We start from the raw sequence: 24,502 nt of genomic DNA on the forward strand, positions 1-24,502 counted from the left end.
GGTCGTGATATAAGAGGTGTTTCCTCTGGAAAGCAAACATTTTACTCACGGATTTAACGACTCAGGTACACCAGTGGTTCCCAGCCTGGGGTCTGGTGAACATGAGTGGTCCGACCTTGAGGAAGCTCCAGGAGGTCCCATGCAATCCCCATATTTCAGGATAGATCAAATGTAAGCTATAATGGATGTATTGCACTGTATTATGAACGCATCACTGAACGCATTAGCTTCCTCCCTGAAAGAATCATCCGAATTTGAGTCGAGTGGGCGACATTCTTACTGTGACCCTGTCAAAAACACTCTTTTTTTTTAATGCTGAATTTAACTCAGATTTGTTCACATTTACTATAATAAGCAGCAGTAGCATTTAAGTCTGATGAGCCTTTAATTTAGAGAACTAAAACTGCAGCTGAACTAAACTTGCTATTTACAAGCTTCCATAGAAAGGACCACCACTTAATATGAAGGATAATACCACGCACGGGCATCTGGTTTAAAGTAGTCTTGAAATAACCTGGATTTGACGTTTGAATAGTGTTAGTAGTAGTTGCTGCTCTTAGTGAATGGCAAACTTAAATCACCTTAACACAGTAAAACTGACTTTTGGCAATGAACGTGTTAATGAAATGATAAAACCTTTAGGCTTTTATTCTGGTGACCCCTGTACTCTCGTGAAATAATGCATTCATAGACTTAAAAGACAGTATAATCAAAATATTTCCCATAGGATTCTTTTTGTGCTTTTGAATACAATGTCTGAATAATTAACGATTGGGGTTGTATCCACACAGTTGAATGAACTCATTGTAAGTCGCTTTGGATAAAATTGCAGCTGAATAAATATAATGTTTTATATTTTATCACTATTTTGTGTAGGCTTGTATATTGTATAAAGCTGTTTTTTTTTTCTCCAAGTATAAGCTCATTATGATCCCAAGAAATTGGGAACATTATGGCAAATGTCGTGATTCCACTTTTTTTTTGTTATTGAAGATTTAATTGCCGTGTGATTTGTCAATTACCTTGCATATTTACATAAAGTTAATTAAACCCAAATCAGGTTGATACTTTAACAGCAGTGCAGCAGTGTGCGAACGTGTGTGAGCATCACACATGTGCAAATCAAATGTGTGTGTGTGTGTGTGTGTGTGTGTGTGTGTGTGTGTGTGTGTGCATGTGCGTGTGTGTGTGCGTGTGCGCGTGCGTGTGCGTGTGCGTGTGCGTGTGTGTGTGATGTGGTTTTGCAGAGGGAGGAGAAGCTAAAAGAGAGCCCGGCAGCTTTACATGGAGAAAATTAGAGGGTGGGGAAGTGAGAGGGTGGGAAACAAAGTGTAACAACACAAGGAAGGTGTGCAGATCCCTACCTTTGCACCCACGGGCCCCTCTCCCTCTCCCTCTCCTCAGACATATTTCACTGATGAGACATCGATTCACTCAATCCACAACTCACCCTTTTTTAAGACATGTGCTTTCACTGGAGAGTTTGTGTGTGTGAGAGGGAAAGAAAGAGTACGGGAGGAGGGTGCTTTAGTGAGATGAAGCACACATGCCTTGACTTCAACACACATAAAACCACTTGAGTACCACAAATGCATGCACACTCACAGCCACAAAGGGCTCTTGTCCTAACAGGCAGCCGGCCTCCTTTGCTAAGTGACAGACAGGATGTTGTGAGCGCTTTCATCAGTCCAAGGCTTTGATTCCTCTGCCATCGCTCCTGTTTATTTTCTGCTATGCCTCTTCACTCAGCCCTGCTTTTGAAATATTTCCCATATGATAGAGGCAGTCATTCTAGTGAGATTGAGGGAGGAGAGAGAGGGGAGTTCTTAAAAAGTGAGCTTACTCCTGCACTTACTTCCTCCACCCAGTTTATTCATCTATCGCCCATCCATCCGTTAATCCTTCCCACCTTCTTCCTCCCCTCCCTCTGTCACGCACACCATGATTTACCCTCCAACACCCAATTATTTTTTCTCTTTCCCCATTTCATTCCTCCACAGGTTCTCAGGGTTTTTTCTTGAGCTGGAGGGATTTAGTATGAGTCACAGATTCCTCAGCAAGGATTCATAAGGTAACATCTGCTTCCAGATGCCGGGGTGGCTCTCATCCCCTACCTGGCCACAGCCCAGCACTGTATCCTGCCTGGCCTGAATGTATCTACCCACCTGCAGGGGCCTGTGGATGGGCTCCGTATGGCACTTACAATAAATCTACTTTGCATTTCTATTGTTTAAGGAAATGTCCTAGAATTAAGGATTTTTAGGAAGAAATTGGAATAGTGCACTGGATTTTATCAATCCAAATAGCCGTGGAAGTTTTTTGATCTTGGCATCTATCCGGAGGGACATAATATAAAATGCAGAAAACGAACGTCGCTTTTACAAGCAAAACAATCTACAGCATTAACATGGAGAAGTACCGGCAGACCAAGTATTGGCATGTGGCTTCAGGAAATGTCTCCGTGTTTACCTTTGTAAAAATAAATCTCAAAGACAATGAAGAAAAGCTTCAAAGTATCTGGGGCCCCATTTATAAATGATTTTAGGGAAGGGATTTATCCCATATGTTGAAGGAGTCTGAGGAAGGATAATTATAGTATCTGCAACAATGGAGGTTATTTAGGACAAACTGTTGTTGTTATAAGTGTTCAATATTTAGATATTGTAGATGTGCCTATTGTATTGTATTGTTTGCTTTTTACAATTAATGTAATTATTATTTTAACATTTATGTAATGGGAGTTTTATTTTGTATCATTTTGATATTATTTGGTCATTAATATGTATGTATATATCATACATATGTTTATATTATTATAATACTGGATATCTGTTTGCATGCGTATTTTTTTTTTCTTCATATAAAGTGTTGAAAACTCGATAAACATATTGCTGTAAAAAATTACTTTGTAAGTAAAAGTTGGTAACCACTTTGTGTTGGATACTATTTATGTGTACTATAGCTTTAACTGTCATATATCTTGTTCTGATTGTTTATTTTAGTTTGAAGGGAACGCTGAATTTAGTTTGAAGGATATTCACTTACAACAATAGTTATAGTCATAACTAAACATAATATTGCTTTCCACTAGTGGTGGTCATACTGTAGATAATGTGATATCTTAGTTCTACTAGTGCAGCAAGCTTAATGTAATTACGAGCTAGGTCCACAACAAAAACGGAAAAATGTAGTCAAGTAGATTATTTTTCAAGGATTATGCCAACAGATCTCATCCTCAATCAGCTATGGCAAATATAATATTTTACATCCATGCTTGATCTGCATTCATGTCATATGGACCTAGTTGAGACTGTTATTATGAGCAGTCGAGTGGTGGGGAAAACCTTTAAGAATTCCTCGTAGCTAGGATATTTTCCACCAAACTACATAAGTGTTAATAAACCTATGGCAAAGTAGTTTCAGCCACCATGGCTGGCACTTGCATCCAAATAAAATCCAATATTAACACAAATACAGTTTAATAGTTAAGGAGCCATCTACTATTTGTTTGTTTTGCAAGTATAGCCTATGTAACATCCCTAAAATAACTCATTTAGTCTGTTACCGTCTGGTGTGACTACAGATTACAATGTGGGTAACCATCTTGGAATAATACATGAATGAGGTTTCTCATTCCTCCCACTCTGCACATTGCACAAATGCACCATAAAGCCCAACCAGAACATGATGCACAGGGAGAGTTACGGTAGTACCATGGTAGTCAAGAATGGTACCAACAGCAGTCTGTGCACAAAGTATCATTGATCTGTGAATCTGTGCAATTTAAACCCTGTTTTAAAAATGACCTGTGTACGTGTGGAGGCCTTAAATGAATATATCATCAGGAATTGAATCAGCACAGCTGGTCAGATGAAAATGCGCAAAGTGGCACAGAGACAACCGAGTGTGCAATTAGCTAATGCAACTTGACAGCCATTTTGTGTCGAACTAAGTCTGCAGAATAGGAAGCCATGATGATGCTGCACTTTCTTGTCACACTGCGTGGTTTGTCTTCTGGCACAGTGCTCAGTTCCCTGACTTAGGAAGGGCAGTTACACACACACACACACACACACACACACACACACACACACACACACACACAGATTCAGCCAATTGATCGCGTTCCCGTCCCTTGCTGAGACATATAGATCAAACACTAATCAATAAATCCCAGCGCAGGGAAACCTAAGGCCAGCTTATGGTAATGAGGATTCTCTCTGACACTGAGTTTCTGTACATCCAAAAGTCCTTAATCAGGGAGCATAACAGTAAACACTGGTGCAACTGGTCTACAATGGTGTTGGTGTTTCCATGGAGACATTAGTCATTATTTCTACTTCTATTTTCACCTCATCGTTCTACACAGGCCGATGCCTTCCTATAGGTAATCATGTCATCATGGTGAGATTCAACATGTCAAACAGAGAGGAGATGACATAGTGCTTTAATGGTGAATTGATATAGCAAATTTCACATGAAAATGTAACTTAGTACACATCTAAAAACAGAAGTAGCCAACAGGTATGGAATACAAAATCAGCCAAACAGTGGCGACTAAATCACTTGGAGTCAGACAGGTTTTGATCTTGCCATCCATCTGTGGAGGCGTGGCTGTGGGCGTTCGCAGTGGACTCATTTCCTAATGGATTCTGGCGAGCGCCTGCCAGAGAGCAAGCTGGGAACGGATGAATGGTATCCATTAGAAAAAATGGCCGTCTGTAAATTGCAGCCACTCTGCATAAATGAGCAGTAGCTGGGCGGGAGCGGGAGCAGATGGATGGAGAGGTTTTTGTAACCAACTAATAGTAATGGAAGCTGGCCCGCCATCATTCTCCGCCGCCCTGCCGTCAATATGGCCAGTAAACAGCTCACAGCTGGTTTTAAACATAGTGATTTACAAGAAACTCATCCTGACATATTGCATATGACATTAACATTTTGTAACCCCAATTCTTGAGATGTTTTGGGGTTTGGGAAAATCTGATATGACCTGGATTCTACTTTTATCTCATTATGTGCTCTACACTCTAAATCCACTCCGGGAGGCAATACAGTCACCGTGTGTGGCACGAGGAAGTGAGGGGACATGATCTGGGTCCCTATCTATAACGAAGCAGTCTACATGGTGTTCCTCACCGACACTCCCTTATCTTGTCTCCACTCAACCTTATCTATGGCAATCCTTTCAGATAAGACAGATACTGAGGACGGTGGAAACCCCTCAAGGACCATAAGGCTGGCCGTTTTATTGGAAATGAACACAGAAAAGCATTGAACAAGGTGATCTACACGAGTCCACCGCAATTCATCCAGATGTTTACTAGTTTGTCATACTGTTGACATCAAGACACATTTCAGCTTTGCTCATACTGCAGACCTTCTCTGCAGAGAAAGCTGGAGAGAGAAAAAAGTAAGTGGGAGAGGCTCCACAGGGATTTGAACTATCTGACATTCCAGTTAAATGCACAGGGATGAAACCAGGTGTGAAAGCAGATCTCCTGTTTGGACTTGACGCCACAAAGCAGAGGGCCATCTGGAAAGCTGTCAGACCGCTCAACACAGTCTGTTTGCTGCAGCTCTTCTACCTCTACTGTTTGTCTTGGGAAAGTGGCGCTGTAATTGGAGGAATATAATGTGGCATGAGAAAATAATTCACCCCTAAGCTTTCTAGCCAGTTAGTCTGTAAGCATACGGCATGGAGAATGACAGTAGATGTCATCTGGAAATAAAATGTTCTATATTTTCTGTACTTTAGACCTTTGTTTTCCACAAGATAAAGACGTCTATCTTAAAACTTAAAGTCTCTACAAAACTAGCTTAGCACTAGTTGCATCAATACATCCTGAACAGCAGAATTTAACATGTCTGCAATGAATAAGTCCAGCAAACAAAGTGCAACGCCTAAAACAATCGAATGTTGTGAATGACACACCGTACCTTGTTTTTAAAACCAATCAACATTGAATTAACCTTCTACCAGGCAGTATAATAGCTCCCAAATAGATTTGAAATGTGCAGAAACAAAAGTGAAAAAGCAATTTTCTTATGCAAATGCAGTGAGAGTTGCTTTCGGTATTTCTTTTATGGCAGTTCAACAAGGACCTGATGAAATTCCCACAGACACATAAGCAAATGTAAAAGTCTGCACTTATGGCAAGAATAATAAAGGCAGAAGTAAAACCATCTGACAATAGTTACTGGCTGCAAGACGATACGTATAAACAATATATACAGTCTCTAATGCTACTCACAAGGTACTCTGGCTGCTCTGTTTCATAAAAACAGAGGAAGGCTTCAAGTCCTGTATATTTACGTTTTGCTTGGCATGCACAGACCTTCCTGCTCCTCTTTCGCACACAAACTGTGTGTATGATGCCTGTCAGTGAACATGTGTTCAGACAGTGTTTGATTGTTCATGTCCGACTTGTCAGTATTAGGAAAAATCCTTGTCTGCAAGGCCTGTCTGTGACTCCCTAAGGGGATCTTCGATTGGTATTAAAAGGGCTCTACACCTGTAAATCGATCTGTATTATCAATAGCAAATAACTCCATGATTCTCCATTATTGTTTACTTCTGGTGTCTGTTCTGATTCAACCTAAACTTAGTATCTTTGCATATGAGAACGATGGGTTTCATAGACTCTATATATGAATGTAGTGGATGTAGTCACCGTAACGCCACCCATTGGTTTGTGGACTACCGTTTTGAATCTTCGAGTTAAGTATTTTGGCTGTCACCATCTTGATTTTCGGCCGTTGCCATCTTGTTTTTTTTGCAACCAGAAGTGACATGAGAGGATGGAACCAATTACAAGCCAATGCTGAACAAAACATTTTTAGGGGACCAAAATGTTACAATTAACTTTTATGAACTGAAAAGGGTTAAAGTTGTAAGATGAAAATACAGACAGCACAAGGTACCCACGACACAAAACATACCCTTCATCGCGTATTTTACTCTTAATGGGATTATAATTTACTAAATGAACATTATGCTGTAGTAAATAAGACTTGAAAATAGAAAATAGAAACCAGAAAGTCATTAGGAAAATGCTTACTGAGGTACTAGAGAGAAGTAGGCTCATTTTCTCATAGACTTCTATACAATGGTGGAACCGCCCCCTGCTGGCCATTAAAAAGAATGCAAGTTTATGGCACTTCCACATTGACTTCCCTTTTCAGACTGCTTAGTTCTATAAAATACGGGGTTAAAACCTGGGTATGGTATAATCATAGGCATTAGAGTTGAGACCAACGTGAGAAGCACTGGTTGTGAAGCCATGCCAGGTATCCTGTGTTGACACATTCAAACCAGTAGAAAGCATGTTGTCCCTGGTCCTTGGGTGATAGATTGAAGTAAACCAGGTCGAGTATTGACTTTAGGTTATTTTATCAGCTCACTGGAGGGGTCCTGGAGCCTGCATGGGGTCCTTAAGAGGGTTAATGTGATCACAATGTATTTAACTAATGTATTTTTGACATACGATAATAAAGCCATGTTTCTTTTCAGTGAAGTAAAAGTAACTTTCCCTTAATAAGTGTGTCTCTACTATTTATGCTTATGACAATGTAAATGCATGTGATTTTGCATGAATGATTATTTGTTATAGTTTGTTAGTTTATTGACTTAGATATAATAGTATGAGTATGGAGGATGTTCAGATACTAAATCCAGACATGAAATTAGATGCTCCACCCTTAATACAATTAAGCAAAAGACAAGGGGACATGTCAAACTTCACAAAAACAAGGCACCTTTGGAAACAACCTGGTCTAGGCTGCGAGGAGAAGTTCCCTGTTTTGTTTAATCTCTTGCATCATTCTGATATTACTCCCACAGAGATCTGCGTATGGATTGATGCATGCAGAAAACAAACACAGCCACAGTTACTTGCATCCCCAACACCCAGGTCTGCATAGAGAGAGGGCAGGCTGTACTGTAACATAGGAAACTGGACACCGTGGTCTGAGGCAGAGAGATGGCAGGCAGGCAAGGCTCGCTCCTCTGTTCTCATGCTGATACCTGATAAAAGGGGACTGGTCCTGTCCTCTGGAAAAATAAAAGAGCCACAGCAGCCTTGTAATGCTGGAATGTCTTAGAGTATGTGTGTGTTGCATATTGGGCAACGCAAAGTGGGAGTGTGCCAGCACATTATCTATGTTAGCAATGTAAAACATAACATATTGACACTATGGGGATAAAGGATGTTGAAACAGAGCACAAAGTTGAATGCCAAGACTCTGAATAACTTTAGCAGGAGTGGTGCATTATTTATGTGGCACGCAGTGTATGGTATCACTTACACGACTCGAACACAAGCCCAAAGGTTGGATTGGTTTTCGATACCGTGGCGCACTGTGATTCTCTGACTGATCGTGATGCAGTGATACACAGGGGTGCAGCAATGCAGCTGCTTCTAGGTGAAACGCAGCCCCCGGGCTTTGCATACAATTTGGCTGCTAATCGTCCCATCTCGGGTTACACATCTTTCTTTTTCAATGACACACGTCTGAATACACAGTCAACTCTTTCCAGCTAGGATGGGTCCCTCCGTGTAAGCCATCAACATAAGTATAACTTATCAAAATAGATTATAATAAAAGGCTCCATCCGTATCCATCACTGTCATAACTGTGAAAAGTACAGATTGGCCGCTGTGGGTTTTTTGAGGCAAAGATTTGTATGACACTGCTGAGAGCCAGTATTTCATTCATTTGAAATTTTTTAATTTGACTTTTCTATTGTCAAATATTATTTAAAATAGACCAACTCGCTTTGTGTGTGTGTGTGTGTGTGTGTGTGTGTGTGTGTGTGTGTGTGTGTGTGTGTGTGTGTGTTTGTGTGTGTGTGTAGGGGGCGGAGCCCTGCCCTTTGCGAAACAGCTGAGGAGAAACTGCGCAAAGCAAGCAGTAGACCGGGGGGGTCAAACTCAATCACAGAGAGGGCCAACATTAAAAACTGGGACTACGTCGAGGGCCAAACACGGTCCACATTTATTGAACAGGATACACATATTGGATAAAGTGTAAAAAGATATGGAACATATTTAAGTCAACTGCAGACGGATTGCTGAGCAGTTCAATTTTCATTTCTGAGCTGCAAAGTCGGCAAATGGTCTCAGTTGATCAGCAGAATGCTGTCGGGAACACAGCGGTGGAGATGTTTGTCAGTGTTTGGAAACACGTAGTGAGCAAAGTTTCCTTCTGCATCAGAGTCTCCCACAGGCAGCTTGGCATCATACATGTCTGTGATCACACGGCCCTGAAGCTGCTGGTTTAACAGTGAGATGCTTCGTTATGTCGCACAAACAGTCCAGCTCACATCGTCCCAGAGATCTGTGCTGTGTTTCCCTTTGCTTTCCAAAAACTTTCATTTCATTCACATATTTAGATACTTCCTCAAATGTCTTTCCCCGTGGTTGTGCCATGCATTGATTTAATTACCAAAACCGGCGGGCCAGTTATGACAGATATATGATATTTTCTCGCGGGCCGGATATAATAATAATAATAATAATAATAATAATAATAATAATAATAATAATAATAATAATAATAATAATAATAATAATGATAATGATAATAATAATAATATATTATAATATATATAATATAATAATAATCTCAAGGCGCTAAAATGCAGGACAACAACAAAAACAACACCAACAACAACAGACATAAGAGGTTAAATAGGTCATAATTGCCTTGAGTTTGACACCCGTGCAGTAAACACTGAACGATGAGATAAATAACGTAAGCGTTTAGTTTATTTAATAAAAGAGCACCTGTTCAATGCAACACTGATACCGCTAGTAGTACTCAGAGACGTGTTATTCTTAAAAAATGCACGCATAAAGTTGCGTTCAAATTTATTAAATATATGGCTCTCAAGGAAATACATAAACAAATATTTTGCTTTTATGGCTCTCCCAGCCAAAAAGGTTCCCGACCCCTGTGGCATTGCTCACTTTTATCAGAGCCCTATCCCTTTATGTTCTGTCTCGGTACAGTCTTGACGTTTGCGTCTAATTGGGTCGGCCATCTCAAATTTGCGAATATTCGTGTCTTTACATTGATTTTAAATGTAAAGTCACCGCTAGACAAATCTGTTCCGAGTTTGGTGTGAACACAACTGTAGAGTGTAAAATTGATGTGAAAAGAGAAAATAGTCCAAGAAAAATAATACACAATCTTGTTAATACATTTTCTCCTTGCCAGGCAGTAAATCCCCTCTGAGGGACTGAAGGTTGATGTCTTTCCTCCTCAGCTCCTCTTTATCTCCTGTTGTAATTGCATCTGCCTACACTTTGATTCACAAAAGAGCCTATGAAGTCTTCTTTCACTCAAACACTTGTTAAAGCTTGTTTACTCTTTGCAGCTTTTGTGTTGAAATAGTTGTGGCAGGAGGAGGAGGGCTGTTGGGAGATAACTGGAAGTGAGGGGGACGCTCTCATTCATGTGCTCTGGCAAGTTTAACATCATGACATGTTACAAAATTCTGCGGCTTTATTTTTGTTTCAAGGATGTTTTCCTGATACAGAAAATGATGGAGTCTCATTATAATTCATAATTGCTGGTGACTCACTGACATTTTTTGCAAGACCATGCCCATAATGCATTATAAACATATATGTATAATTATAGTTATAAGCACTCAAAAACATTCAAATCATCAAAGCAATTTCAGTTATGACCCGTTAAACTAATGATTTAATGACTTGTGTGTTGCTCTTGCAACGTTTTAATAATACTTACAGTGCCTTTTTAACCAGCTTGTAATGTATTATATATTTTCTATTTCTCAGGAATTTCATAAATTCACTGAAAGCAAATTATGACTTTTAATCACATTATAATGCATTATAACAGTGATTATTATGCATTATAAAATTATTGTAATGTATTACAACTATGAGAATTAAAATACACTATGATCTTTGCTAAATAAAAGTCAGTATATGACCAGCAATTATGAAGTATTATGATCCTTGACCTTATAAGTCAATATAAAATGCTTTATAAAGTGTTATGATTACAGTTTTAAAGCATTCTAAGTATTTCTGAGTACTTATTACTATAAGAATACAGCGCCATAAGCAGATTATAATGCATTATAAGTATGTTTATAATGCAATATAGACATGGAAAAGTGCATAGAAAGTGCTTCTCAAAATGCCAAGCCGTAAAAACATATTCTTAATTTAGAGGTGATATGAAATAGTTTAATGGGACCAACAACAGACTTCATATTCAGCTTCTTCATCATGTAACTGCTGGAACGTGCTTTTCTTTTTTTTTTGCCACTGGGGGACACTGGAACAAGCTAAACTTACACATGTAGCAACTCATGTAACAACATTAGTATTCAATAGTAACAGTCCATTATCCACTTTTTGCTCTGTTTTTTGTTCCCAACAACTCGTGAGGGAAATGTCTGGTTCTTTAGCTGCTAGCTGCTAACTGCTAAAGTTCACCAGCTAGCCCCTAGCTTTGTCTGTCTGCCATTTGGCGAGCTGGGCAGCTGGTTAACGACGGCTGTTAAAATAGCTTTTTGGCTAAAAACAGCTGCCTGCAGCAACAAGGAACATGGCTGATGAGATAAACTAAAGCAAATGTCCATGACGGAAAAATGAAACAATGAGCTGAAAAGATGCTAAAACGCTAAAGTAGCATAGCCAGTAGGTGTGCCACTACAAGGAACACATTTTACGCTACCGAAAATAGGCCAATATAAAACTATTGATTAGTGGAGCTGTAGAGATTTTAGGTGTAAATAATAGGTCTTCGGTTCAATACTTTCACTTAACAAGAACATCCATTTTATCTTTGTATATTGGAAATGTAAAGATGTAAGACGAAGGAAATGAGCTATTACTGATTTTTTTTGTACCCCAAAACATTACTGTTTACTAAAACCACAAGCAAACAAAGCTGGTTTTCTCCAAAAATGACAACAGCAATTCATGTCTGACACCAACAGATAGCTACATTAAGAATACTTTATAAACATAATAACATGCAGTGGAAATGTTTTGCTGTTTGGGTGTGCTCTTGTTCAAACTAGTCATTACTTCTATAAAATGAAGCTCATTCAGATGTGGAAGCCAATGGAAATGTTATTTAAAACCACAAAGTCGGTTTGCCGTTTACTTTGAGTCGTACAGCCAGATGATATTTCAGATTATGTCAATTGTTATTTTAAGGGATTTTCTGTGTTTGAATCATATTGATTTCACTGTACCTGCCCACAGGAATAGTGTGTAACGATGGTGTTCTCCTGTAATAAAAGCAACACATTTGATTCTCGCCTTATCTGCATAAAGCACATGAAAAACACAAATATAATTTTTCGTTGTTTATTTGTGTTAACTCAGCTGTCAGAGCCGAGGGCTTACTACAAATTTCTTCAAATATCCTCTCTAGCAACTGTGCATAACCAAGCCTGTCATTTTCCCAGGAATAGAAGGGTAGTTAAAATTACAGCTTTTGAGGAGTGGAAATTTATGCACTGTCTGTTCTTAAATAGGAGCTCTAACAAAATAGCCATATGGTAGCATTTACAGATTTAAACATGGGAAGTTTTACGATATAAGGGGAATCTTTAATGACATATGACATTGCGTGAGTTTAGCATCTGCCTATTCGGTTGTAGAGTTCAGTTTTACAGTTATTATAATACTTAGAATGAGAGATCCACATTTGATCAAAGTTTGAAGAGAGTCAAACTGTGGATCAGAGTATACCTGGTTGTTCTATATCAGTGCCATCCTCCAATAAATCATAGTGTGGTGATAATATAGGGTTATTAACAGTCTTGTCACATTTAATAACACTTTCAAGGATCCAATTGAGTTCCTCAATCTAAGTTTGGGAGCTAAAGCCCAAGTTTTCAAATGGCAGCACATTGGATAATTCAAATTTAGGCCCTTGGAAAACTTCAGATGTCAGTACGGTCCAAGATCAAATGTTACAGTATGCAATACAGATTGAAAGCTGCGATTGAAACAAGCTGTAAATTTAACATTAACATATTATTGCCTTATAAATATTGCCTTATTGTCATGGCAGCAAACAGTTGCCCTTTTACACATCCATCAGAGACGCAGTAATGTTAATTTGGAGTCATGTTTCTAGTCCAATATTCACACTGCATTGTTTTATCTCTATTTTGGTATCCAACTCCTTAGAAAACAGCTGCGTCTTTAGCTCTGAAGAGTTCTACTATGTTCAACATCTATCTGCAAACTGTCCCCTGCTTTGTCCTTATCACAGCTCTTAAAACAGCTTTCAGCTTCTGCTGGAAACAAGGTTGACGATAGCCGTGAGAGTCAACCAAAACTGTAAAGAGGTGGCCTGTACAACCAAAACAATCAGCTGAAAGACACTAAAACACTCCATACAGCCCCCTCAGCTGTATGGAGTGTTTAAGCATCTAGCATCTTTAGCAACAGCAGCAAATATTGATCAGTGCAGCTTATGCGTTATGGTAGTAACTAAATGAGTGATGCCTTTTCTTTCTTATTTTCATGTAAAATCCTATAGTGTGTGTGATGGGAAATAGTCGCACACTTGTCGTAGCCAAAAAGAATTATAATAATTTACCAATGTTTCAACTTGACAGTCTTCTTTAGGAGAGTATTCAGGTCCAATGCTCTTTTAAAACTGACAGCCTGGAGAGCGGCATCTCATAAGTGATTACACTGATGCAGTGCAGGCAAATTTACAAGACATAATCTATTCTCTAACAATATAATGTGTGATGGATAACAATGAACATTGAAAAACCTCTTACAGGACTTTAACATATTCTGAAACGCAGAGCTTGGAAGAACGTGGAAGGCATACCCACTTTCCTTATATAAATGTTTCACTCATGTGGTGATAAAGTTGCACCGTAAGCCTTTAAGATTCTGAGCTCTGCTGCTTCCTCCTGCTTTGCTGGGCCGAGGGGTGTCAGTGGCATCTAATATGACTTTGAAATAAAACTACGAAAATTCGAAAAAGTGGGGCAATGAGTGATCACTAGCCGACTAATAAATTGCAATTTATTTAATGTGACAAATTACAGCATACCATTCTGAATGAACTTTGAGCTCAAATGCTTGTTGTGTTTCTTAAATTGATGTCATAAATCTCTAACAGTGCTTCATCATTTCTCTGTTATAAAATAGATTATTTGGAGGCTAGATGTACCCTACTGCATAATATTACCTGCACACTGATGACCCATCTATCACAGTGGATCGGTGCCTGCTCCTGCGTAGTGTATCTGCAAGATCTGGGGGTTGCCGCTGATGGGAACCGGAGGTAAAGACACCGTCTGTCCGACTGGGGGCGGCGTTGGACAGCCACTCTCTGCAGGCATCCCCCCTACCACAACCACCGCCACCATCCACCATCCACCTCACCCTCACTTGCGGGATCAGCAATTCAGATCGCATGCAAATCCAGGAGCGTCACGGTGAATGTGTGTGTGTGTGTGTGTGTGAGTGTATGTGTGAGAGAGAGGAAAAGAGAGGGGGAGAGAGAAGTGCAGTTGCATTCCTGAAGAGAGAGCGAGAGAGATCCCTGCCCCTTCCTCCTCCTTCCTCCTCCTTACTCTCTTCCATCCTGGTCTCCCAGCCGGCGGCGGCAGAGAGGGATTTTCAACCCGGGCTGCAGATGCGGGGAACAGGGCTGCAGAGTGAAAGAGACGCTGGTAGTCCGTAGGGAAGTTGTGGAAAGGAGCGAATTTTAAAACGCATTCGAAAGAGTTTGGAGTTTGTTCTCGGGCGCTCCGGGCGGTGAAATTAAATTTGAAGAAAGTTTACTTTTTTTCGGTTACATCCGTGCGGTGGTTATGGGTTCCCAGCGGACACTCGGTGGCGGCCGGACAGCGCTGCTTCTGGCGGGGCTGCTCGTGGCTCTGTGGCACCGCTGCGCCGCAAGTTGCCCGGAGAGAGACTTGGAGGACAGGGAAGAGGAGGCCAACATAGTTTTGACCGGAACCGTGGACGAAATAATAAACATGGACCCGGTGCATAATACATATTCTTGCAAGGTACGTGCTTTTATGTGGTTTCTGTAACGATCAAGTGAAGTAACCGCAGCAGTGCATTGCTCCAGGGGAGAGACACCTGCTTCTTGCACGAGAACTACTACTAATAGGGTTTTAAGTGGACTATTAGAAGTTGCATTATCACTTAATACCTTTAACTCACGTGTAGCCGGTGGAAGCCATTACCAGCAAGTTTCTAGTCCAACTCTCTGAAAGGCATCAACAGCTTGCCTGAAAAACATTTTACAAACTCATTCATCCAGAAGCGTTTGGCAGCGGTTACATGAACACTCACAGCGAACCCACTTTGCCTGCAGAAATAGATTGATGGTGTTTTTTTTTATTTCCACTTATCAATTACATAGCTACATGGGAGGACTAACTGACCTTGTAATCATCCAAAACATGCTGCAGTAGGAAACTGGCCCCTCACTATAGCAGCTCTCACTTGATTTCTAGTCATACATGTTGAAAACATGCATTCATTTGCCAGCAGCTGCAAATGTGATATTCTGAATCATGATTTATCCTGTGGTGTTGCTGACAAGTACAATCCCTAACTAGAGATGTGTGACTTGTGGCTATAACAGTTATGTCCCTTGGGATAAAGAAAAGTCCATAACATGTAATAAGATGACTGTGAAGTACCACAGAAACATTTAAAGCACGCAGTACAGTGATTTGAGATTATAAGAGACAATAACATGTTTTCTTTTCTCAGTGGAGAGAGCGCTGACAAGTGCTGCAAGGTGTGCCCAAAGCAATACAGATGTATAGTCGTGCCTTAGAGTGTCATTAGTAACTCATGTGAAACCTGTGTGTGATAGAACTGCACATCCCCCCATTCTCTTAATGTCACAGGAGCATTATGTCTCTGACTAATAGACCACATAGTAGCGCATGCTGGAAAAAAACCCCATCCACAATTCTGTTCCACAAATAAGGACATTTTCAGTCTTCCTCCGTCCTCATTCCACAGCCATTCTTAAAACTAACTTTTGCATCATCATGGACTTGTGGTAGACCACTCTATAATCTGTGAAAATGAACAAGTGGTGCTTGGTCAGCTCTCTCGCTGCTCTTTTCCTCTGCACCCACGCGCTTCCCGTCTCCCGGTGAATCAGCGGAGTAGATTAGAGGCACACGGCTCTCCCTCTGGAAACAGAAATCACCACCATGCGCTGACATGAGACAAGGCCTCTAACATGTAGTGGAAGGGCCGAGCTTTCTCATGACTGTGCATAAAGCAGACTTTTTTCTGCACTTCCTGTGATGCACTATGGAGCTATGGATGCATCATGCATGCAGTGTTTTAGATACGTTTTCAAGTGTCTTTTGTATGAGATTTATTCCAGTAGAAATAATCACTGTTGTTGCATAAAATGTTTTTGTTGCATAAGTGAAAATATAATTCTCTGTAAAAGATGTGTCATCCCACAAAAATGCATGCTCAGGGCAGGAATCCTGATTAAGATATCCCAGAGCTAGACAGGGGCCCCAAGTGTCAAACAGCACCGCTATTTTCTAAATGAAAATATGATGTATTTCTTTGACAAAATGCTAAAAAGTGTTCTGTCTATCTGTCGTCACCAAAGGTCAGGGTGTGGCGTTACTTGAAAGGGAAAACCAGCGTCAACCGCGAAATTCTCCTGGATGGCGGCAACAAGTTGATGATCGGCGGCTTTGGCAACCCCGGGATCTGCGACAACCAAGTAGCCACAGGCGACACTCGCATATTCTTTCTCAACCCTGCCCTGGAGGCCATGGGGCCTGAACACAAGAACGAACTCATGCTCAACTCAAGTCTGATGAGGATTACCCTGCGCAACCTGGAGGATGTGGAGCACTGTGTGGAAGGTAAGCAGCTGTGGAATAAGACATATCTTTTATGGGATGGATTATAGAGCTGGCATGTTTGTTAGGAGACTAATAAAGCAATTCTAAGAATGTAAAACATTTATAGGAGTTAATGAGTTCATCAGGTCTTATCATTGCTACTTGATAAATTGTTGTGGTATATGGATATTTTTTGATTCCTGTGAGAAATTCAGTGTAGGATCCATGCTGTAGCTTCTCACAGTAATTGTAAATGACTTAAAGCAGCAAGGATTTCATACGCCGGTGACTACTGAAATTACATAGCCTCAGGTTCAAAGCTGTCAAAGTTTCCCAGAACTCCCTGAAACAAGGACACCTGAGTCATTTCTAGGAGCTTTGTTGCCATGGTGAAGCTCCAGCCTTTCCCAGCGTAGCCTTGAGGTGGCTGTGTCTGATTAACACCTTAATGACACGGGTTGAGTGGTTAAGGGATGATTCCCGACCTTTGCACCCTGTAGCTGAGCCATTTTATTAAGTCAGAGGTGAAACTGAAACACTAACATACACATAACACATGACATGGGAGCTTTACGGAGCCACACGGGTTCCCACACACTTTTTTTTTCTTCTTTTCCAATGGACTCACAGGTTCCCACCATTTTAACTTCACTATAAAATGAACTCAAAATGACTCTTTAACTACACAGAGACAAAGACAGCAGAAACAGTCGATGAATGGACGGATCAAACTTGCCCACACACGAAAAATGCTTTTAAAAAAGTTTTAAGGTGCCTTTGAAAATGGAGATGAGTGACGTGTTTTAAATGTTGTTTATTCCATTGATTTGCGTTCCAGAATTTCAACATGAAAATAATTCATTTAAAACGTTTATTCCTTTGAGTCCTTTTTTGGTTGAGAGGTAATTTGTCAGGCTCTTATGAGACGAGCCATACAGCCATGACTAATAAATGTCAGCATCTACCGTGACTGTAAGACTGTAACAGCCTCTGCCCCCATTGCCAGCGAGCAGTGAGCTTGCTGCTGTTTAACTTTTACTGGTGCTTGACAATGTTGGCAGCTGTTCAAAGTTTGAATCCAACACTTAGAGCGGCCGGGAGCACCAGGGGGAAAAGAATCAGAGCACGAATCACCTTGCTGAAGACTTTCTGGGGCAATCACTGTTTCAGAGTAGCAGGGTCTATATTCTTGGTACTTTTCTCTGAACATTTCTGGGTGGCAGGATGTTCCAATGGATGGAGGTTGTTTGCAGTGTTAAGTTGCATTTGGCACACACATAAAACTTCTTCTGTTTGTCTGTCCAAGCACGAAACACTGCACTGCTAACCTTTTTATTCACCCCCCTTTTCTTCTTTTTGGACTCATGTTGTGGAAAGGGGAGTTTCTTGGCTCTGACAAACTGTCTAGAATGTGCCCTTTTCGTTTCGGGGCTTTGTACTTGAAGAGGGTTTACTTAACATAAATTGATTTTCTCATATCACCTTACAGTCGAAGGAATAGCGGTAAGCAAATACTTCAAGAAGTCATCGGGCAAAGGGTAGACAGAAATCATGTTTTAAGAAATCTGAAAGAACTGAACATTTTCATATGTGTTTATTATGCACAAACCTTCCAATAAGTAATATCCTGGGACCAGCATCAGGTTCAGCCCTACCATGGAATCTGTATTTGTTTTTTGGTGAGGGAAATTTGCCCCAATAATTAACTTGCATGCCTTCATCCAGTAGACAATGACCTTCGAGGCTTGTTCCAGGCAAGAGTTTTAATTAAGAGAGTCAAGTAAGATCCCATACGTTCTGTGCAACCACTACCCCGGGAGAAAAGGGATGTCAGTGCAGCGGGACAAGACTCTACCTGCCGCAGCACTCATTGTACCTCTGCTTTCTCCTCATTCTTGACATTTTCGATAGCTAGGATAGACTCAGGAATGCCTGGCAGAGAGCTAGGTGGGGAGGCACATTGTCTGAGGTGGAAGAAAAAAGGCTTTGTGTGAGCTCCTTGCCACCAAGAGTTTTGAGAAGGACACAGACACGAAAGAAAATGAGATGAGTGATGTAGAACGAAGGAAAAACGGGGGATTATTTTGTACGTAAGAGGACGCGGAATGTGAGGGATGTTTTGTTTGCTGTGGCATGTTTGTTAGAGTTTGGATCAGCGCCGCGTGAAGATAGATGCCTTCAGGCATTATGTTTCACACTCTTTTGACTGCTGTGCTTTCCGCACTGGGCGGTGGCACTTCAGGGCCACTCAGTTCACGTGTGCGATCACTTGGCTGCAGGCTTTCATCTGCCACAGAGCGGCCCTCCCCACAGGAGTGTTTACAAGATCTCAGTAAACACTTGCAGTGCCAACCAGCTCTTAAAAATGTTGTGCACCATAAGAATGCCCTGTTTTTCTTTTCTGGTGACTTACTGACGCCCTTACTTGGTCACTTTTGTTACTTGGTTGGAATACAAAACTGAAATAGCAATAAAGTGTCACATCTGCATTGTTGAACCTTGTCATGGCCGATAAGCAGATGGCATGTGACACAGAATATCTTCCTTTGTTTGGTCCTCCAGCTTCCATTCAGTGAATTGTTATCAAAGTCAATTGTGATGTGCAGAAAGTTGACAGATAGTGTGTCATAATCAAATGCAGGCATATGCTATGTCTTTGGAAACACGAATGAAGTCATGGTTTTGTAAAAGTGCAGGGGCATTCGAAGGCTCAACCAATCGGCTTGTCCTCCAAATTTTCCAAAGAGGTAATAAGTGCTTGAAAAGTATGTACTGTGTTTATTATAATTTCCATTTTCCCCAGTGCTGTGTTAATAGCAACAAAGAGAGAAGGCGGAGGTGTTGTGGGTTGGAAAGAGAGGAAGCCCTCTTGATGGAGAAGTGTTGAGTGTACAGGGAGATCTTATCTGTCTTGGTCTGTTTACCCGCTGCTTTTGTTTCAGCCCCTGATGACTTGATGCCAGAGTTTTCCCCTCAAGGCCCAGACGAAGAACAGCAACAAAGGGCTGTTTCTTCCTTCTGTCTTCATCTATTCCTCTCCTTCCCTTTTTTTATCCGTCTCTTTTTTAGAAGAGCAGAGTTGAGCCAGTCAGAAGTCGGTGCATAGTCATGCAACAGCTGCATCAAAGATCTTTTCTTTGTTTCTTTGTGCTGCATCTATTTAAATACGTAATACTGAGTGCAGCCCGTGTGCTCGTCTGGTTGGACAATCAAAAGTCCTTGTGGGATGTTAATGAGCAGCGTTTTACTGCTCAACATACCACTGACTCTTTATGATCTATGTGTACAGCAGTCCAGAGGCTCACTGGTAATGGGGTTAGCCAGGCTTGCTGAGAACATGATGGGGGTCCTGATTTGCCAGCAGGTGGTCTTGCTTAATGATGGGCGAGCAGACAGTCCTGTGGAATGCTCTTCGGGGTGGGTGGGATGTGGGATGACTGTTCAAGCCCCCGCCCTCCCCTTCTCCAGCGCTCCTTCAGTGAATGAGCCTCGGCCTCACGGAAAACTTCTAGCTTTTTTCCCGATTGTTTGTGCAAGGAGGAGGCCCGGAATCTGCAGGAATTCCTAACCTGCACAAGCTCCTACCTGGCTGTCTCCTCCCTCCTCACCTTCTTGATATGGGAGAAGATAATGATAGAATGATAAGGGCAACATGGAGAGGAGTGAACGCTGCGATTTCCAGCCCTGCTATCTACTTTTTCATAACGTCGATGCCAATCATCCACAGGGCAGTTGACTCCCGTGTTTCAAGAACAATTATAGTCTTACGGAAAAATGCAGGGGTCACTTCACAGATGTAGTTAATCAGTGACTCAATGCCCTCGAAGACACTCATGCAATGTTGAAAGTATGTTGATACACCAGCCCAGGTTTATTCCCAGGATTCTTCTGAAGCAGGTGGCCATCTGAGCTGAGATCCAATGTGTCTTATGCTACTATATAATGGTCTTAACAGTAGTCTCTCTAATTAAACATATGTCTATATATTCTGATGTATCTGATGTGGTGTCTCTGCTTGTTTTCCCAGAAGGTCTATTTCATAAGTGTAATGATTTCCACTGAGTTTAGTGGAGGCATTTCCGCTATAAAACACTGGGAAATCTTGCAGCGAGTTTGTTGCCCTATAATTTAAATATCAGGCACCACTACCACCTGCTCATGTTTTAATCTTACCAAGACATTCTAGAGACAGATTCAAAGTACTGCACAGTGAGACATGACAACGTACTACTTATGTGACTTTCCCAGGTCCCAAACATAAGGCTTTTGGGTAATTCCGACTATGGGAGATGGAGTTTATTTTATTGTGGCTCTGGAACGTGTGTCAGAACACTACACAGACAGGTGACTGAACTAAGGGGTCTTTATCCAGTCCATGTCTACACAAGCAGCCTTTTGTCTTCAGGAAGGAGAAGTCAAGAAGACTGACTTTAAGGATTGGATTTTTCTCAGGGTCCTTGAATGGATTAGGCTATAGTCTAAGAGTGAGAGTTCATTTGCTTGGTGTAGAGCTTTTCCACAAAGGTGTGCCCTTGGTAAATCTGCGTCCCCTGTGTGGCTTATGTTAAAGCATTTATGCAGTGAAGTGAACAGAATTGGACAAATAGAAAGGCTTGATAGAAGGCTTTGATGAAATAAGCAACAAAGGCTTGAAGGGAGAAACGAGACCAATGGACCTGTTTCCCAGCTAACCCAGAGTCTCCAGAGTTATTGCACATTTTAGATTTTAATTAAAAATGCGGGAGCCTGTTTGGCATAGTGATAAAGGACTCCGAAATGAGAAAGCCATGAAAGATGGACGAGAGCATAGGAGGAACGGACCACTTAACCGCAGTCTGTTCACCTTGGCTTGTATCCCAGCGCGAACCAGGAGTGTATCACTCTCATGCTGATAAGAATCATAGATGGTATTGATATTACGCAAAGATACCTACATGTAGTGACATGCCTGTCACTTCAGCGAGATGTTAACATGCCCACAGTGTACATACAGACATACTTTATAACATCTAGCCTGTCCAAATATACTGTCTCTCTTTTGATAAGACAGAATCTAAATGTATTGTTGTCATTTATATATTTATACTTGCTCAATGCCATAAGAAATTATTTCATATATTCTCTTGATTTGTAAAATACCTGTATATTGTATAGGAAACCTGCTGTTCTCCGTAGCTTACATTGAAAATATCTTGTTCCCTTTTTTGTGAAAGTTCAGAAAATAGCCTTTAGCAGAAGTATTTCAAACTGGCACAAGGTTTTTCCTGCTGTGGTCAGAAGAAGGTCTCTGAATCAAAATTCATACAACATTTCATCATGATAAAGTCATTTTGTAAGTAATTTGATGGTAAAGCTGACAGTCTGTGACAAGCAGTGTTGTTTTGAAACCCAAAATTGACAAGACAAAGTAAAGTTAGCTGGTGTCAAAGACCAAAGCTCTTCTTTATTTTAGGAACAGGAAAGTGGAACTGACCTGGGAGGCTCTGCCCAGGGACTTGATGTACAGTGACCCGGAAACCTGCCTCTTCTATCCCAGACATAAAGAGCTCAGAGCAGCAGTCTGCATGAGTTCTGGGCTCCCTCTGGGGAACTGGATTTGTGACAAAATTCTTGCTCTAAGACCGCATCTCTAAAGCAGGGCAGCTGCCGTGGCAAGTGCGGCTACTTACTGTCAACATGCCAAAAACATCAGGTTTAGAGAAAAGGGTTTTTGGTGGGACACCAGGGAGATGGCAGAAGCCCTAATGTGATTTGTATTTAGGTCAGATCAGCTGTCAGTCCGGAGTTGCTCAGATCAAGAGAAAACTGGAGAAGAAAATGATTTTCTTTTGTGCCCTGTAAATTCTTTTTGTTATTGTTATTGGATACATAAGGGACTCCTTTAAAGAAACTTCTCCCTCTGAAAATAGTTTGAAAAACTATAACTTTCACTTGGGTGGTTGGTGAACAGTTTATAAACCTTCTGCTTTTAATAGAAAGCCGATAATTGAACAACAACACATACTTCAACTTAGCTTTCTCTAGTTGGGTGTTTCCGCATTTACTCGCAGCATTCTCTTCAGAATGAACTTCTTTCAATTTGATCTATTTTGGCCTTTAACAAATCAACATTTGTCTGAGAGTCTCTGAGAGACTGATATTTTATGGAAATTACCCCACAGTTGGATAAGTACAGGAAGACCTTGGTTCAGAGGCTAATCACATTCTGTCACCTTCTGGATGTGAGCTGAAGATGCACTGACCCAATGCTGGTAAATTAGGCCTATCATGCTCCCTGTTGTCTCGTGGTATGTACCTGTTACATACCGCCATTCATATACATGGCAATGAGGCTAATTATATCAAGCCAGTATGCTTGTTTCCAGGCTTCTCTAGCTATGTCTAGACTGGTTTGAATGTTAAACAATACTTTCAATCAGGACCCTGAAAATTCTGTTTGTCATGTGTAATTGTTGAACGTTTCTTGATTTTGATATGTTGCAAAAACAGCCTCCGCTCTGGAGGAACAATGGATAATGAATAATTGTGCCAAATCAAGTACATAAACGCACATACAGGAAATAGGGGAGACTTGACACTTGGGGGGGGGGGGCACGCTCACAAACAAATCACGGGATGTACAGGCTATTTTGCTCCTAAGGCAACAGCCCAGTCTCCGTTACTTCCTTTCCTCCCTCTCATCCGTCTCTCTGTCGATGAGTCGTCACAGTGAGCTCAGGATGAACATCCCACTCTCCCTTGGGACTTGTCCTCCGCGTTTCCTTCTGTGTTTGCCATTATCTCTTTACTTTTTTCCCCCTACTTTCAGGTGTCATCTTAAATCACATTCTCACATTCTGATGATGACCTGCACATGTGTCCGTCTGTCATCATGTGTGCGTGTGGACGTGTCCCGTGCTTGCAACACACTTTGGTTGGCTATCTCGGATGTTTTATTGAAGCACTTTGGTGGCAGGCAGGGCAGATATATCAACCCATCACATGTTGGGTTTTATTTCTCCACTCTTTCACACACATTAAATTCTTCCCAGGTCTTCTGATGCCCCACCCGTCTCCCTGCTCTCCCCGGCTCTGTATTCTCACAGTCGTCATCTTCCTCCTCCCAATGTTCCCATCTCACAGCGGTTCCACCTGTAATTAGACTGGAATCTGTAGCCCTGTAAAGCTGTCAAAGTCCTAACAACCAGGTGCACTTTGTGCAGACCTGACACCAACCTCTGATCTAGTCCATGTACCTCTCTCTATGTCTCTCTCGACTTCCTCAAGAACTAACACAAGTTTTTAGAGGTCAGTTACATGATGCTGGTTGATTAGAACTTGTGTCTTTTATTTCTCTGTGTTTTAAAGGGGAACTCTTGTGGAGCACTACTGCATATGTGTTTAAGTTGTATGCAGCCTTTTTGTGTCTCCAGAGGAACTGTGAGAATGCTGATAAATTGCCTCAAGTGATGTCACTTGACTGAAGTTGTGGCTGAAGACTCCTATTTGAAAATAAAAAAATGATATTGAGTTAGAAAGAAGTGTTCTTACCAGACCTCTGTAGCCTGCTCCTCATATCTACGAGCATAACACACCTGAATCTCTACCTGAAGTGTCAGCGGACGGGTTGCTCTGTGGATGATGTAG

General features: G+C 41.2%; 1 protein-coding gene across 5 annotated transcripts in view; it reads left to right on the top strand.

Moving 5' to 3' along the window:
* The first annotated feature begins 14,634 nt into the window (after positions 1-14,634).
* The window catches only part of agrn (agrin), a 233,864-nt gene continuing 223,996 nt past the window's right edge, over positions 14,635-24,502 (top strand). For all 5 annotated transcript variants that reach the window (XM_029435257.1, XM_029435259.1, XM_029435258.1 and 2 more), the window contains exons 1-2: positions 14,635-15,043; positions 16,636-16,897. In XM_029435257.1, the coding sequence (XP_029291117.1) occupies positions 14,843-15,043; positions 16,636-16,897 (463 nt within the window). In that variant the 5' untranslated portion in view covers positions 14,635-14,842. The remainder of the gene's footprint in view (positions 15,044-16,635; positions 16,898-24,502) is intronic.

This window comes from Cottoperca gobio, chromosome 7 (assembly GCF_900634415.1).
Source record: "Cottoperca gobio chromosome 7, fCotGob3.1, whole genome shotgun sequence".
Classification (NCBI taxonomy): domain Eukaryota; kingdom Metazoa; phylum Chordata; class Actinopteri; order Perciformes; family Bovichtidae; genus Cottoperca; species Cottoperca gobio.